Genomic DNA, 12409 nt, shown 5'->3' with positions numbered 1-12409 from the left:
TCGGTGTGAAAAAAAAAATTATACCCATGCTTCTATAGCTACTCGGTTCAACAATTTTTTTTTAACAGGTATATAAGAAAAGCTAATGTTATTTAAATAACATTAGCTTTTCTTACCTCTTAGAACTCCAACTAACTCTAGAGAACCCGACTCTGCTCCCTCAACTCAAAGAGACCAAACAACTCCTATAGACCACGAAAGCATGATCAGGGTATACCATTAAAATCACTGATCAGTAGAGAATCTAAGAGTAAACTCAAACCATACATGTGACAGAGTCTCCTTTTATATTAAATATTTTAATATTAAAATAGTAGAGTATCATTATTTTTAACTCACTACCACTTCTAAAATATCATTTTTTAGGTCTTCACACTTATCACAAGATTTCAATCTTAAATACATAAGTTTTTAAATCCTTCAAAATCAACAAGGTGAGACTATATAACTACACTACATAATATAGTTATGTACATATCGCCAAGAGACTCCCAAAACACAACCCCATAATCATTTATCAGTAATCCTACTTCTCACATCACCAACTATCAACAAATTAACCAAACTAATTCATCACACAATCACAATTTAAGTTTCAAAATCAGAGATCAAAGTGAATACAAAACGAAATAGCTAAAATTAACTTTTCCTATTTGGTGTGACAACTCTAGTTGCTTTAAAAAGCCAAATTACCTTCAACCTCGCATGATACTTTATCTATGCATAGAAACATCACAAAAATTATCAAACCATACCGTTATGAACCCTGATTAATAGAGACTCCTAAAGAGTATAAAAACACTACATGCGACCAACTGATGATGCCATGCAAAGAGAAAGGAAACCATGACTACAAGGAGAGAGGGTAAAAAATCAACTTACTTTATTGAAAATTCTTATTGACTATACTTGTAGAACTCAAAGCTCTTATTACTTAAGTGGTCTCTGATCATCAAACATGTTAATAAAATGATCAAAAACTTAAAAGAAATACATATAACTCTAAAAAATTAATTTCTAAAAAGACGATAATTTTATATGAAATAAACTCCAGTTATTAGAAATATATTTATAATTTAAACATTTTATTATTAAAATAATATAATGTTATTTTTTATAAAAAATCACCGCTGCTTTTAAGTCATATCCTAGATTTTCACACAAATGACAGAAAAAATTAATTAAAACACCAAACGTTGTGTTCCTTACCAAACGCTGTGTTGCTAAAAACTAGCTTATAAATTATTCAAATAGACTAATAGCTAGCTTATTGGTGTCATCAAACGCAATCATAGTTATAATGCAAATCTCAACCAGAAGGCAAGAGGAAAGGAAAATTAAATATGCTTATATATTTGGACAAAACCAGAAAGGTCTGAAAAACCTATTTGAAGTATGCAGTTCAGGTAATGGTTCCAATTACTATGGTGAATTTATAGAGAATGGCTTTTCATTGCCAGTTGAAGCAAGAATGAGGATTGTAAAGACCGGGCAAAGGCAATGGGCAGAAACGTTCACAAAATCATCCACAGTAAGAGTCTCTTTGGATAGATACAAAGCCAGAAAAGTATTTTTAAGAGCTTCTCTGCTGAAAAAAGCTCAATACTTGCAGGAGAGAAGTTCTGAAAAACACTAATTAAGTTATATCCAAAAGGTTCATCGTCAAGTTCCAGTTGGCTGTACAATACGTTGGAATATAATACACTTAGCATTTCACTTCTCTTCAACTAAACAGTATTGGCATTTACTTCACATTTCCTTCACATTCTTCAAGTCAACTAGGGGGATACACAAGTTACCGACAAGAGTGTATTCATATATCTAGGTCATCATCTGGGTCCTCATCAGAATCTGGCATCTCGTCATCTGAATCACGAAAATATATAATCTCACCCATGGCAGAATCCTCCTTTTTACCGCTTGAAATGGGATTTGCCTCACTGTTGCTCTCTTCAAGGGATCTTCTACCATCATAAATTTGTATTGGTTTACCGTTTCCTTCAAGAATAAAGAGCCTAAGAATAAGAATATATATATAACTGAAACCATGTAAAAAAATTAACAAATATAGATCAATTTCATACCCTGGTGTTCAAAAGGAAGCACAACATTTGACCTATCAACTCGCTCCTTCTCTGACAGCTGGAGATTGAATTGTACCTATTAGAACACATCAAGATTCTTATTATTTATTTACAGTCAACAAGAAGGAAGCAACTTCTTATCACAACGCACTTGTCACTTGGTCTCTTCTGGTAGTATCCAAATAGGTTTACCCCGATTTTAGTTATGTATATGCCAATATCCTCTGTTTTGAGTAGGAGTACAAACTAAGTCCTTAGCATGTATATTCATTTCTTCAGCACATGAGATGTTTTCAAACACAGTTTGTGCCCATTGCAAATTAGATATAGAACACTTTTATGACATGTAATGTTAGAAGCCCTAAGCACTTAAACTGACGTCGCGGAGAACCGACTCGCCAAATTGGGAAGTAATTGGAACTTGGACACTAAGCTTGATTTCATCTTTCCTAGCATCTAAATTTTAGGGTAGCTTACCAAATTCGTTCCTGAAAGCAGCATAATTATCAAAAAGTCCTAAACGTGAAAAAAGATACTCAAGTTCGTCCTTCTATTAAAGTTAACGTCTATGCCAATGTGACACATGTCTATTTACGTTATAATTGAAATTAAACAAAAAGATGACATAAAGTACAAAGTAAAAGTTGTTTTTTTCTTTTAATTTTTCAAGAATATGAAATCACGTCATTTTCGATTCAGTCCTTGAACTTAACCACTAGATTTCATTTTATCCCTCTAATTAAGTCCTATGTTACGCATAACTTATAAGCACAAATATCACCATCCTCGACCATTTTCACTTCTTACCTTGTATTCGCACAATTTATGGTCCATCTTGACTTACCCTTATCCGTCTTTATATCAAGTTCATCATTTCTAATAGTAACAACCTCAATGTGTTGAGTCCTAGTCTCAAGGCTCAATGCTTAGTTTGAGCTATTCTTTCACATTGTCGTTGTTTTGCTTTTAATCAAATAAATATATGAAATTATGACGCATTGTTTGTTATGCTTATAGAATGACTATATTTTGTTGAACTAAAGTTCAAATTTAAAAATCTTATAGCAGATTTTAAAGTTGCAAATTGTGCATGTAACTAAAAAAATCTGCATATGTATTTGATCAAATAACTAGTAAACTAATTTATGAATGATTATATAATAGTAGTAGTCATTAACTAAACTAGCACCATCATACACTTTTAGAAATGAACTTGGACATTTACCCCTAAATTCTACCATGTTTATTTTCAGGAAAGGCCTTGTGAATGCTATGCACTCCATTCAACAGAAGCAGAAAAACCTTTTGTAGATTATTTGGTTTCAAAACTAAAATACCTAATTACAAACAAGTTGTTAGTACTTTGGTTTTTGCTTCTAGTGACATGGACATAACATAACAGTACCACTTCCATCTACAGGAAACAATAGACTAACCTTTGGCAGTAGGCCTGCAACGGCAGTTCCATCTACTGATGAAACAGACGCAAAGCTGATTCCTCCAGACTCAACTTTAAATTCTTCGCACTGTATAAAATTACAGAGATATTATATCAGTGCATCAAACTTTTAGATTTGTCATTACAGATAAGCATACAAACAGGAAGAAAGAGATCACCGTTACTCTAACTCGTCCATTTCTACGTTTGGACCTGACATTAAACTTTCCCTTGGTAAGGTTTTGCTGAGAAAAGGAATCGCCTAAACATCCTTTCTGACCATCTGCAGAATGATATGGGTCCACACTGGCTACCATGGAGGACATGTACTCGAGAACAGCCACAGCCCTCTTCTCATGAAGGTCAGAATGCAATAATCCAAAAATATTTGAAATTTGATCTGCAACAATAGAACAGAAACCAATGTAAGGAAGAAATCACTGATGCATCAAGTCAATCCACGCCATAAATTTTAGTTGCTGAATAATCAAATTGTCCCACTCGTTCAGATACTCTTAATAATTTACTCAACTAAATAACACTTCATTACACAATACAATGAAAAGAACTTCACTAAAATAGTTCAAGATGGAATACCATGGCTACGCAGATCGCTAAGAAGTCCTGCAACTGACTGCAAAGATGCATGCCTCAACAGTTCACTTAGCTGATTATATCCGACAAGAATGCATTAGGATTACAAATACAAAAACTAATAATATGAGAGAAACCAACAAACCACAAAAACTAAAATAGAATATTCCACATAGAATCCTTGAGCAGGAAGTACTTTCTCTTCTTCATATTGTCATATTAAAGTTTAATTTGGAAGTCATTGTAAAATCTTCTTGCACAAGAAACTTACATATACAAACAGGTTAGATAATTAGATACAGACTACTGGGAAAAAAAGTTGTAACACAATAGCTTTATAACTGCTTAACAAGTTCAAATATTTCCAAGAAAAATTAAAAGGTTAAACAAGATAAATTGATGCATTCCATCCATGATTTTCCTGCTTTTCCCAAGCCCTTTTAACTTTCAGGAAGCCAACTTTAGAATTCAAATCATGATGTGGCCAAAGTTAACAAGTTCCTATTAGCTGAATTAATAACTATTGAAGCAGTATAAATCTTAGAACGTAAGCCCCAGACTCCATTCAGTGAAATGAGAAAACCTATTATTCAAATTGGCATAGTAATCATAGATAAAATGTTCTTATGGCCATTTCAAGAATAGGTGTTCTTGTTCCAGGGTTATTTATTTCCATTAGCGAGAAAATGAAAACAAAAAAAGAATTCTACTAAGTTTCAATCATACAGTATTCTGGTACTTATTCATGCAACATGTCCAGCATTGAGGCACAAAGAATAGTCATTCCCAAGACACCATCAAACTAAATTCAACTTCATTTAAAGTTGTGGCATGATATTCTCTTTGTATATCTTTTATTTTATTTTAAAATTCACATAATGAATACGTACCGAATCTATGGCAACACAGAAGCGGGCTTTATTTTCTCCGACCAATCCTGCAGGTATATGATTCAAAAAAATATTCAAAAGAGAAACAACTTTTTCAAAAACAGTAAGCCTGAAATTCATCAACTGATACAGCAAACTTTTACTTAGTAAAATAAACAAGACAAATTATAAGCTAACTTTAGCTACATAACAATTTATATTCAATACCTCTACCCAGTTCAGTGATTACCGAAAACAACTTATCCACATCCTTCACGGTTTTAAAAGAACTAGTAGCAATCGAAATTTGGGGAGAACAATCTGTCGCATTTGCAGATTTCCTTGTCTTGTCCTTCCAACCAAGAGGATCTGTATAACAATCCAAAATGTGAATCCTGCAAAATAACATTTCATTATGAATTCAACAAATCTAAATTTATCCAAGATTGAAATGAAATTAAAAAAAAAACCTGGTAAGGGACAAGAAATGCAGTTAAAACAACAAAGAGACATTTTAAAAATTAAGTTCAGAACATTTACCATTTGTTAGAAGAAGCAACATCCACTCCATTCATATTTAACAAAGCAGCGTAAGACGATGGACCCCGAGAAAGAGCAACAATTACTATGCCCCTATACAAGAGAATTCCAAGCTTTGAGGTTAAAAATACAAAGTGTGTGATAAAAAAATCCCGGGATAGTAAACTTACTGTGACTGGGATTTCTGAGCGATGACGTGTGACGAGAGTTGAAGGAGAATGTGAGAGAATACATGAAAGGCAAAAGGGGAAGCGAGAGAGTCTTTGATTGTGAGTGTGGGTGCAAGCTCTCCCTCTAACGCTCCATCCCTCAGTGTCCTACAAATCGAATCTGCCATCTCTGTGGGACGGAACAACTGTTACTCACGACGGCGCGGCGGAAACAACTGTGAGATGGAATATGTATAGTTCACAGTGAGTGGCGGCACGGCCGCACAACCGCTATGAACAGATTTAAAAAACAACGGAAAAAGAAAAAGGCAAAGGGTTCGACCTGTCCCGACTGATATTCCTTTGCTGGTTAAACGGAATGTCGAAGGCGTTAAACTGGACGCCGTTTTGGTAATCTCTTTTAGAATGTGGTTGAATTATTTTAATAAAATTAAGTTTAACTATAAACTTTTTACAGCAAAAATGTAGAATTAAAGCTTGTAAATTTATTACTAGGTTTAATTAATTTGAAATGTAGTAAATTTGAAATATTTTAAATTAGTTTTTTCTTAAATTTTTTATTAGGTATTTAAAACTTTTATATTTTTAAAACGAGAGTCTATCATTTTATTGTATCCTCAATTGAGATGATGAAACACTTCACTTGTTTTAAATTATCATTGTGTTTGGCTTGACATAAAAGTAAAAATGAAAACTTAATTATATATTTAATTTTTAAAATATATTTTTTTTTATTAAAAACAATAATTATACTTCTAATGTAATGATTTAATTGTTTGATTTTGCACTTTAGAGCAAAACACTATCAACTTGAATAATATTTATAAAACATTAATTATTTTACCTGTGTCTTTATACAGTTGATTTAATTTTTGTTTTAGTATTTAATTCATAAAATAACATGATGTGATTCTTTTATAAAGACAAGTAGGTTTTAATACTTCGCAGCGGTTATATTACTCAAATTAAAGACAAAATAATCAATTCAACTAAAAACATAAAGATATTGTGTATTGAATAGGAGAAGAAAAAATGAACAGAGATTGAATTGAAATTATTTAAATTTATAATTAAATTAAAATTTAATTAAGCAATTAATTTCTATGTGGATACATATGAGCAATTACGGTGCAAAATAAAATCATCTTACTCTAATTACTTTTATAAAATCACCGTTTTAGTTAGATGCATTGTTAACTAAGTTTCAAAATTCATAAACAACATAAGAAAGGCATTAAACAATTTGTAAGATCAACATTTTTTTATGATTTAAAAAAAATAAAAATCAACCACTTGTTTAATAAAAGAAATGTGCTAGTGTTGTTGGAATTTCCCTCTTCAAAGTTTCAAGAGAAACAACATGGAGATGACAGTCAAACAATGTAACATCATTTGTATGAAGGATAGAGTCGATGTGCAGAAATAGTGATTATAAGAAACTGCCATTTAAAAAATATCCTTATGGTTATTTTAATGCATAGTGATCCAGTTATTATTATTTATGCTATGAATCATAATCGTAATTCATGTATAGAAAGCCATTTAGAATTTTCTTTACTTTTCGTTCGTCTCTAAAACATAAGGATCCAGTTACTATTTATACTACAGATCATAGTTCAGACACAAGTCATAGTGTCACTTTATTCTCCCTTTCCATGGAAAGTGAAGAAAATGGCACAAACATCAATGGAATTTAAATTTCTTGATTTTTTAAGAATAATTTATTAGTAATAAAACTACAAATTAGGCTGCAGGTGAGACTTGGTGTACAAAAGGTGCAATAAAATGAAAGATTTCTGGAAGAGAAGCCATCTCTAACCTATTTGAGAGACAAAATGAAGGGAAGTGGAGAATTGCATTGAGATATGGAACTCCATCTATACCATATTAAGGTTTTCCATCAACGCTTGGAACCGATTCCTCGCTCACAGAATTCAGTCGTCTTGCCTTCACATTAGTTTGCTCCAACACTTTATGAGAGGTTAGTAGAACCTGTAATTATGTTTTTGGCAGCAACAAGAGATGCATGGAACTGGTCTTGCTCGTGTGCCTTCCAAATCCCCGGGCACCCATTTGTACTTTCTAAGCAGGGAATATCCTGCACCTCCCTTTTTTGCATCTCATCCTTAATCATCTGAAATTTGTATCATATAATAAGAGAAGTGAAGAATACATCATTACCTATGTTTTTACATTGCTAACATGAGTTGATGAATATATAAACAAAACACCCTCTCAAGTTTCAAGTATCCACTCCTCACAATACAGAACAAGAATACAGCAGTAATTGAGTGGCAAATTAAAGTAACCTGCTACAAACCAAATGTTCTCAGGCCTATGCTTATGATCATTAACTTTTATTTATTGCAGCCAATAAATTCTTAATTTCATTTCTTGAAATATTATTCTCTCCTAAACGGTTCCTAAAGTAAAAGAATTAAGCAATTCTCCAACTATTAGAAATCACGACAAATAGTCCTCCGAGTAATGAAAAATCCATCAAATTATTCCCTGGACATTGGTAAAATATACCAATTTGAGTAGCTAAAATGATGGTTTATTCTTATTGCTGCAGATTGCAGCAGACACTTTCTTTGATCTTGCTAAGTCATTTTTCCCAATCTCCATTCAATTCTTCTATGATATTCGCTAGATTTGATGCGTGTTTTCTTTCTTAAGGTCGACGAAGACAATGGTACCCATAGAAAAGAAATAACTGAAACATGTAGTTTACAATTAAAGGAATTCAACCACTACAGAGTAAGCAGAAAGACACCAAATAATAATTAAATTCTTAATTGAATATGGTCTTCCATAGATCATTTTTGTGCCATAATGGAAATTGAAGCACATGAATTACTTACAAATTTCTAACCTTTCCAAGGCTGCAGGCTGAAGTAACATTGACAACTATATATAGATTGCCATGAAACAAACTGACAACAGTTTTAAATGGAAATTCCACTGGTAAGCATAGCCAGTTTCCATATAAATCATAAGTAGCAAGGTGTACAAAGAAAAATAACACGTAGCACTCCTAAAGTTTTATCAGGCCTCAAATATAAATCTAACTACCTATTTTGTTCTTAAAAAAGCATCTACCATGATATGTAAATATTAATAAGACGAAGGTTTTAGTTGGTTAATCAGCTATTGTTAGTTTGTGGATGTATGGTTATTGCCCATAAATAAGGTAGGTTGTTATATTATAGACAACTGCATCTAGACCGAGTTTAGACAAATTGAAATGACAGTCAAGTGCAATGCACAGTTTCTTTGAACTCTCTATTTTGTTCTTCCCTATTCCCCTCATTCCCTGTCTTTATATTTCTTTCATCTTTCCCACTTAAATTCTAACTAAAATTTTGATGCAGTGGCATGATTTTCCTCATAAAGAGTACATGGGTTCCTCTACCGAGTTTCAACACCAATTCCCTACATTTGAAATGCAAGACCCTTGAGGGAAAGCATCATCCTTGAAGAAGGGGAATTGATTGATATGTGAATATAGGCAGGACAATCGTTTTAGTTAGTTAGTTAGTCAGCCAGGTACCGTTAATTCATAGTTGTTTGATAGCTGCCTATAGATAAGGTGGGTTGCTGTATTCTAGATAGCTGAATCCAGATTGAATGTTAATGATAGAAGTGCAGTGCACATATTCTTTGACTCCTCAACTTCTCTCATATCTCCCTTAAACCTCCCTGTCTGTTTTGTTCTCACTTCCCCTCTTCTTTCTCTTTTTGTTTCTTTCTCCCTCTTTCTTTTTCTTTCATCTTCCCAACCTAAAATATATATCACAGCACTCTAAAATTTTCTCAGAGCCACAAACATAAATCTAAGAAGGTTGAGCCCAATTAAGAAGGGTTACATTTTTCATGAACCCAATGCCCTTCTGTATTTCTTATTCAGTTCTACTAAACTACAAATCCAATCATCCTAAATCATCACTAGTCAAACTAACCATTCTCTACCTTTCAGACTAACCCAACATCAAATTACCCTAAACAACATGGCCACTAAACCAATTGATGACAAAAATATTGTGAGAAACAAACCTGAACCAAGTTGGAGTCAAGCTTAAGGGGTCCCACTTGCGCCACGGCCAACGACCCAAAGAAGTTCCCCAACAGGGCCGCATCAGGCACGCTCAAGCCCCACACAATCCCAGCAGCAAAGCCGCCGAGAAAACAATCGCCGGCGCCAGTGGGATCAACCTGATAAGCCTTGAACGGCGCGGCCCGAAACGCACCGTTTTCAGAAAAAACCTCGCATCCATCCTTCCCGTGCGTGACGACCACGCAGCACCACCTTCTCGCCTCCTCTACGTCGATGAACGACACCTCGTCGGCAGAGGCCTTGAGAAACGCAACGCGAGGCAAGAGGTGGAGGAACCCGCTCTCGTTGAGCGTCACGTGGCTAACGCGACCGTCGGAGGGACCGAACCTGCGAATCAAACCCTGAATGTCGACGAACACGGTGTCGCAGATCTCGAGCATCTTCTCAAGAGTCTCCGGGAGAATCTCCCCGCCGACCCCGACTGCCAGGCCGAACGCGAACCGGGTCTGGACCGGGAGGTCGTCCGGTCGGATTGGATCGCAGGAAATCACGCGGTTCAGGAGACGGTCCGGGTTGCCCGAACCGAAATGGGCGTGGAAGAGGGTGGTTCGCGATGTGGGCATCGTTAATGGTGGGTGCAAGGATGTAGCAGCGGCATAGGCAAAATCCGGGCCCACCTTTGACACGGTGTGGAAGGGGAGAGAGAGCGCGTCGAGGATGACGGAGATGAAAGAGGCGGCCCCGCCCAGGGTCTCGGCGGAGATGCGGCCATCGCGGTGAAGGACGTCGTGGCAGTAGTTTCCAACGAGGAGGCCGCGACGGGGAGTGGCTATGGAGTCCGTGACCATGAGGAAAGTGGAAAGTCGATCATGGGACGGAAATGAAGGGTCTTTTTTTATGGGTTGTGATCGTTCATGCCAATTCCACAACAATCAGAAGAAAAAAGAAGAAGAAGATGATGATGATGAAAGGTTTTGTTACGAACAGCGGAGATGTGAAAGGAAGTGGACGCGCGCCAAAAACAGATTTTGGTGTCACGCTATGGTGACTCCACCGCCGACACCAAGCACCAAATCATACTCAATGGATATTGTAATTGTTCGATTTTTCTTTCTCTTTTTGGACTTTTTTAAAAATTTGAAATCCAGGTCAATTTTGGAAACTATGTTCTTGGCTAGACCTAAGCAGATACGGTTTTATTTTGTTTTCTTCAGTGAATCATAACAAAACCAAAATAAAAACACTGCATTTAAGTTTTGTGCGACTAACCCTACCACCTTTTAGTTACGAAAACCAGAAGTTCATCATCCTATTGCTAATGAAAACAAATATCATTTTAGACCAAAAACGAATGGGAATGCACCACTTTCTATAGTATTTGACAACTATAGAAAAATAACCAATACAAATTGCTAATGATAACAACCAAGTTCCATAAACGAATTTAAACAAGAGTCCACATCTGTATGACCAATTAATGTTGATGTGCATATATTCTTTTTCTATTTCAAAAAGTCAAATATAATTTTTTTCCATACATAAAGGAATAAAATAAAAAGTTAATGACTGCGGATATTTTTTGATTAAATTATATGCTTTTGTACTAGTTATTGAACAAGTTGTTAATTGTTTTTCAAGAGAGATTGGAATAAGAAACTGAGTTTTCATTAATAAACGAAATTTATCGTCCTCAGTAACTTACATTATATTTATTTTAAATTATAGATATATTGTTATTCTTATAGTAGAATTAGTTTTCTTTTAAGTAAAATAAAACTAGATTAATTATTTCTAAATCAGTTTAATGTTATTTTAACATCCCAAAATATAGTCATAAATCATTAATCACAAAATAATATGATAGAACGGTTATAGACTAGTAAATAAAGTATTAATTTTACAGTCATCCAAAATAACCATAAAATTTAAAATTTTATATACAAGAAGAGTATTTTAAAACTATTCACCAAAATAACATTCTAACTATACTAAGCAGCTACATCCTCTCTCTCCAACGCTTGCTCTAGAAGTACCCCATCTCCCTCTGCTCACACCCAAAAGATTATCATTGCAAAGAAAGAACACCAAACATACAAAACACAATCACAAGCAGAAGGGTAAGCTAAATATAAAAGAATTCATAATATTACCTAACATACAACATACTCAAGATTTAATCAAATAAGATAAACCATCTCAAACATCCTAACATGTTATAACCTAGACTTGACCGTCCGGACTTAGAATGATTGTCGAGCTATGGCGGGTTGTGTACTCGTGGTGGCCTCTACTGCTTTGCAAAGTCATTGTCAATGGGTTTCACCCTACCACACTCATGAGGTTAGTCTATACCACGCCTTGGAGCATACTGGAAGCCTCAAAGACTAAGACCTCCTGTTATTCCTCACGACATAGATCAATCCTCTCTACATGAGAATGAAATACCATTAGAGTTTCAGGATAAACCACAAGATTGAGCTCCTGCATTCATTCTAAACAACTTGAATCTCACCAAGAGATTCCACATTGAAACTTACTTTCATTACTCAGAATTCACATAATTCCACTTGGAAACATACTCGTGATAATAATCAATCATATAATGTTCTACTCACTTAAACATACTTCATAATATACTCAATATTTCATTTAGATGA

At 34.6% G+C, this 12409-nt stretch overlaps 2 protein-coding genes across 3 annotated transcripts; both read right to left on the bottom strand.

The window, feature by feature from the left end:
* Nucleotides 1-1501: 1501 nt before the first annotated feature.
* LOC124847188 (elongator complex protein) lies at nt 1502-6086 on the bottom strand. 2 transcript variants are annotated; one of them, XM_047324629.2, is made up of 10 exons: nt 6018-6086; nt 5696-5910; nt 5526-5618; nt 5214-5380; nt 5007-5053; nt 4120-4189; nt 3702-3922; nt 3521-3610; nt 2085-2160; nt 1502-1998 (listed from the first exon to the last, which is right to left on the bottom strand). In XM_047324629.2, the coding sequence occupies exons 2-10, from the start codon at nt 5860-5862 to the stop codon at nt 1814-1816; spliced, it is 1116 nt and encodes a 371-aa protein (XP_047180585.1). In that variant the 5' UTR covers nt 5863-5910; nt 6018-6086; the 3' UTR covers nt 1502-1813. The 2 variants fall into 2 exon arrangements, with proteins under 2 accessions (XP_047180585.1, XP_087947767.1); XM_088091641.1 differs by having other exon boundaries at nt 5696-5864; nt 6018-6076.
* A 1181-nt stretch (nt 6087-7267) lies between these two features.
* MIK (pfkB-like carbohydrate kinase family protein) lies at nt 7268-11083 on the bottom strand. The gene is given in 3 exon segments (XM_047324642.2): nt 7268-7691; nt 7693-7829; nt 9752-11083. Coding segments are annotated over 3 exon segments (1095 nt in total). The 5' UTR covers nt 10601-11083; the 3' UTR covers nt 7268-7582.
* Nucleotides 11084-12409: the final 1326 nt, after the last annotated feature.

The sequence above is a fragment of the Vigna umbellata genome, chromosome 1 (assembly GCF_029865625.1).
Source record: "Vigna umbellata cultivar VRB3 chromosome 1, Vumbellata_1.0, whole genome shotgun sequence".
NCBI classification, from domain to species: domain Eukaryota; kingdom Viridiplantae; phylum Streptophyta; class Magnoliopsida; order Fabales; family Fabaceae; genus Vigna; species Vigna umbellata.
This window is presented reverse-complemented; position numbering and strand designations above follow the sequence as displayed.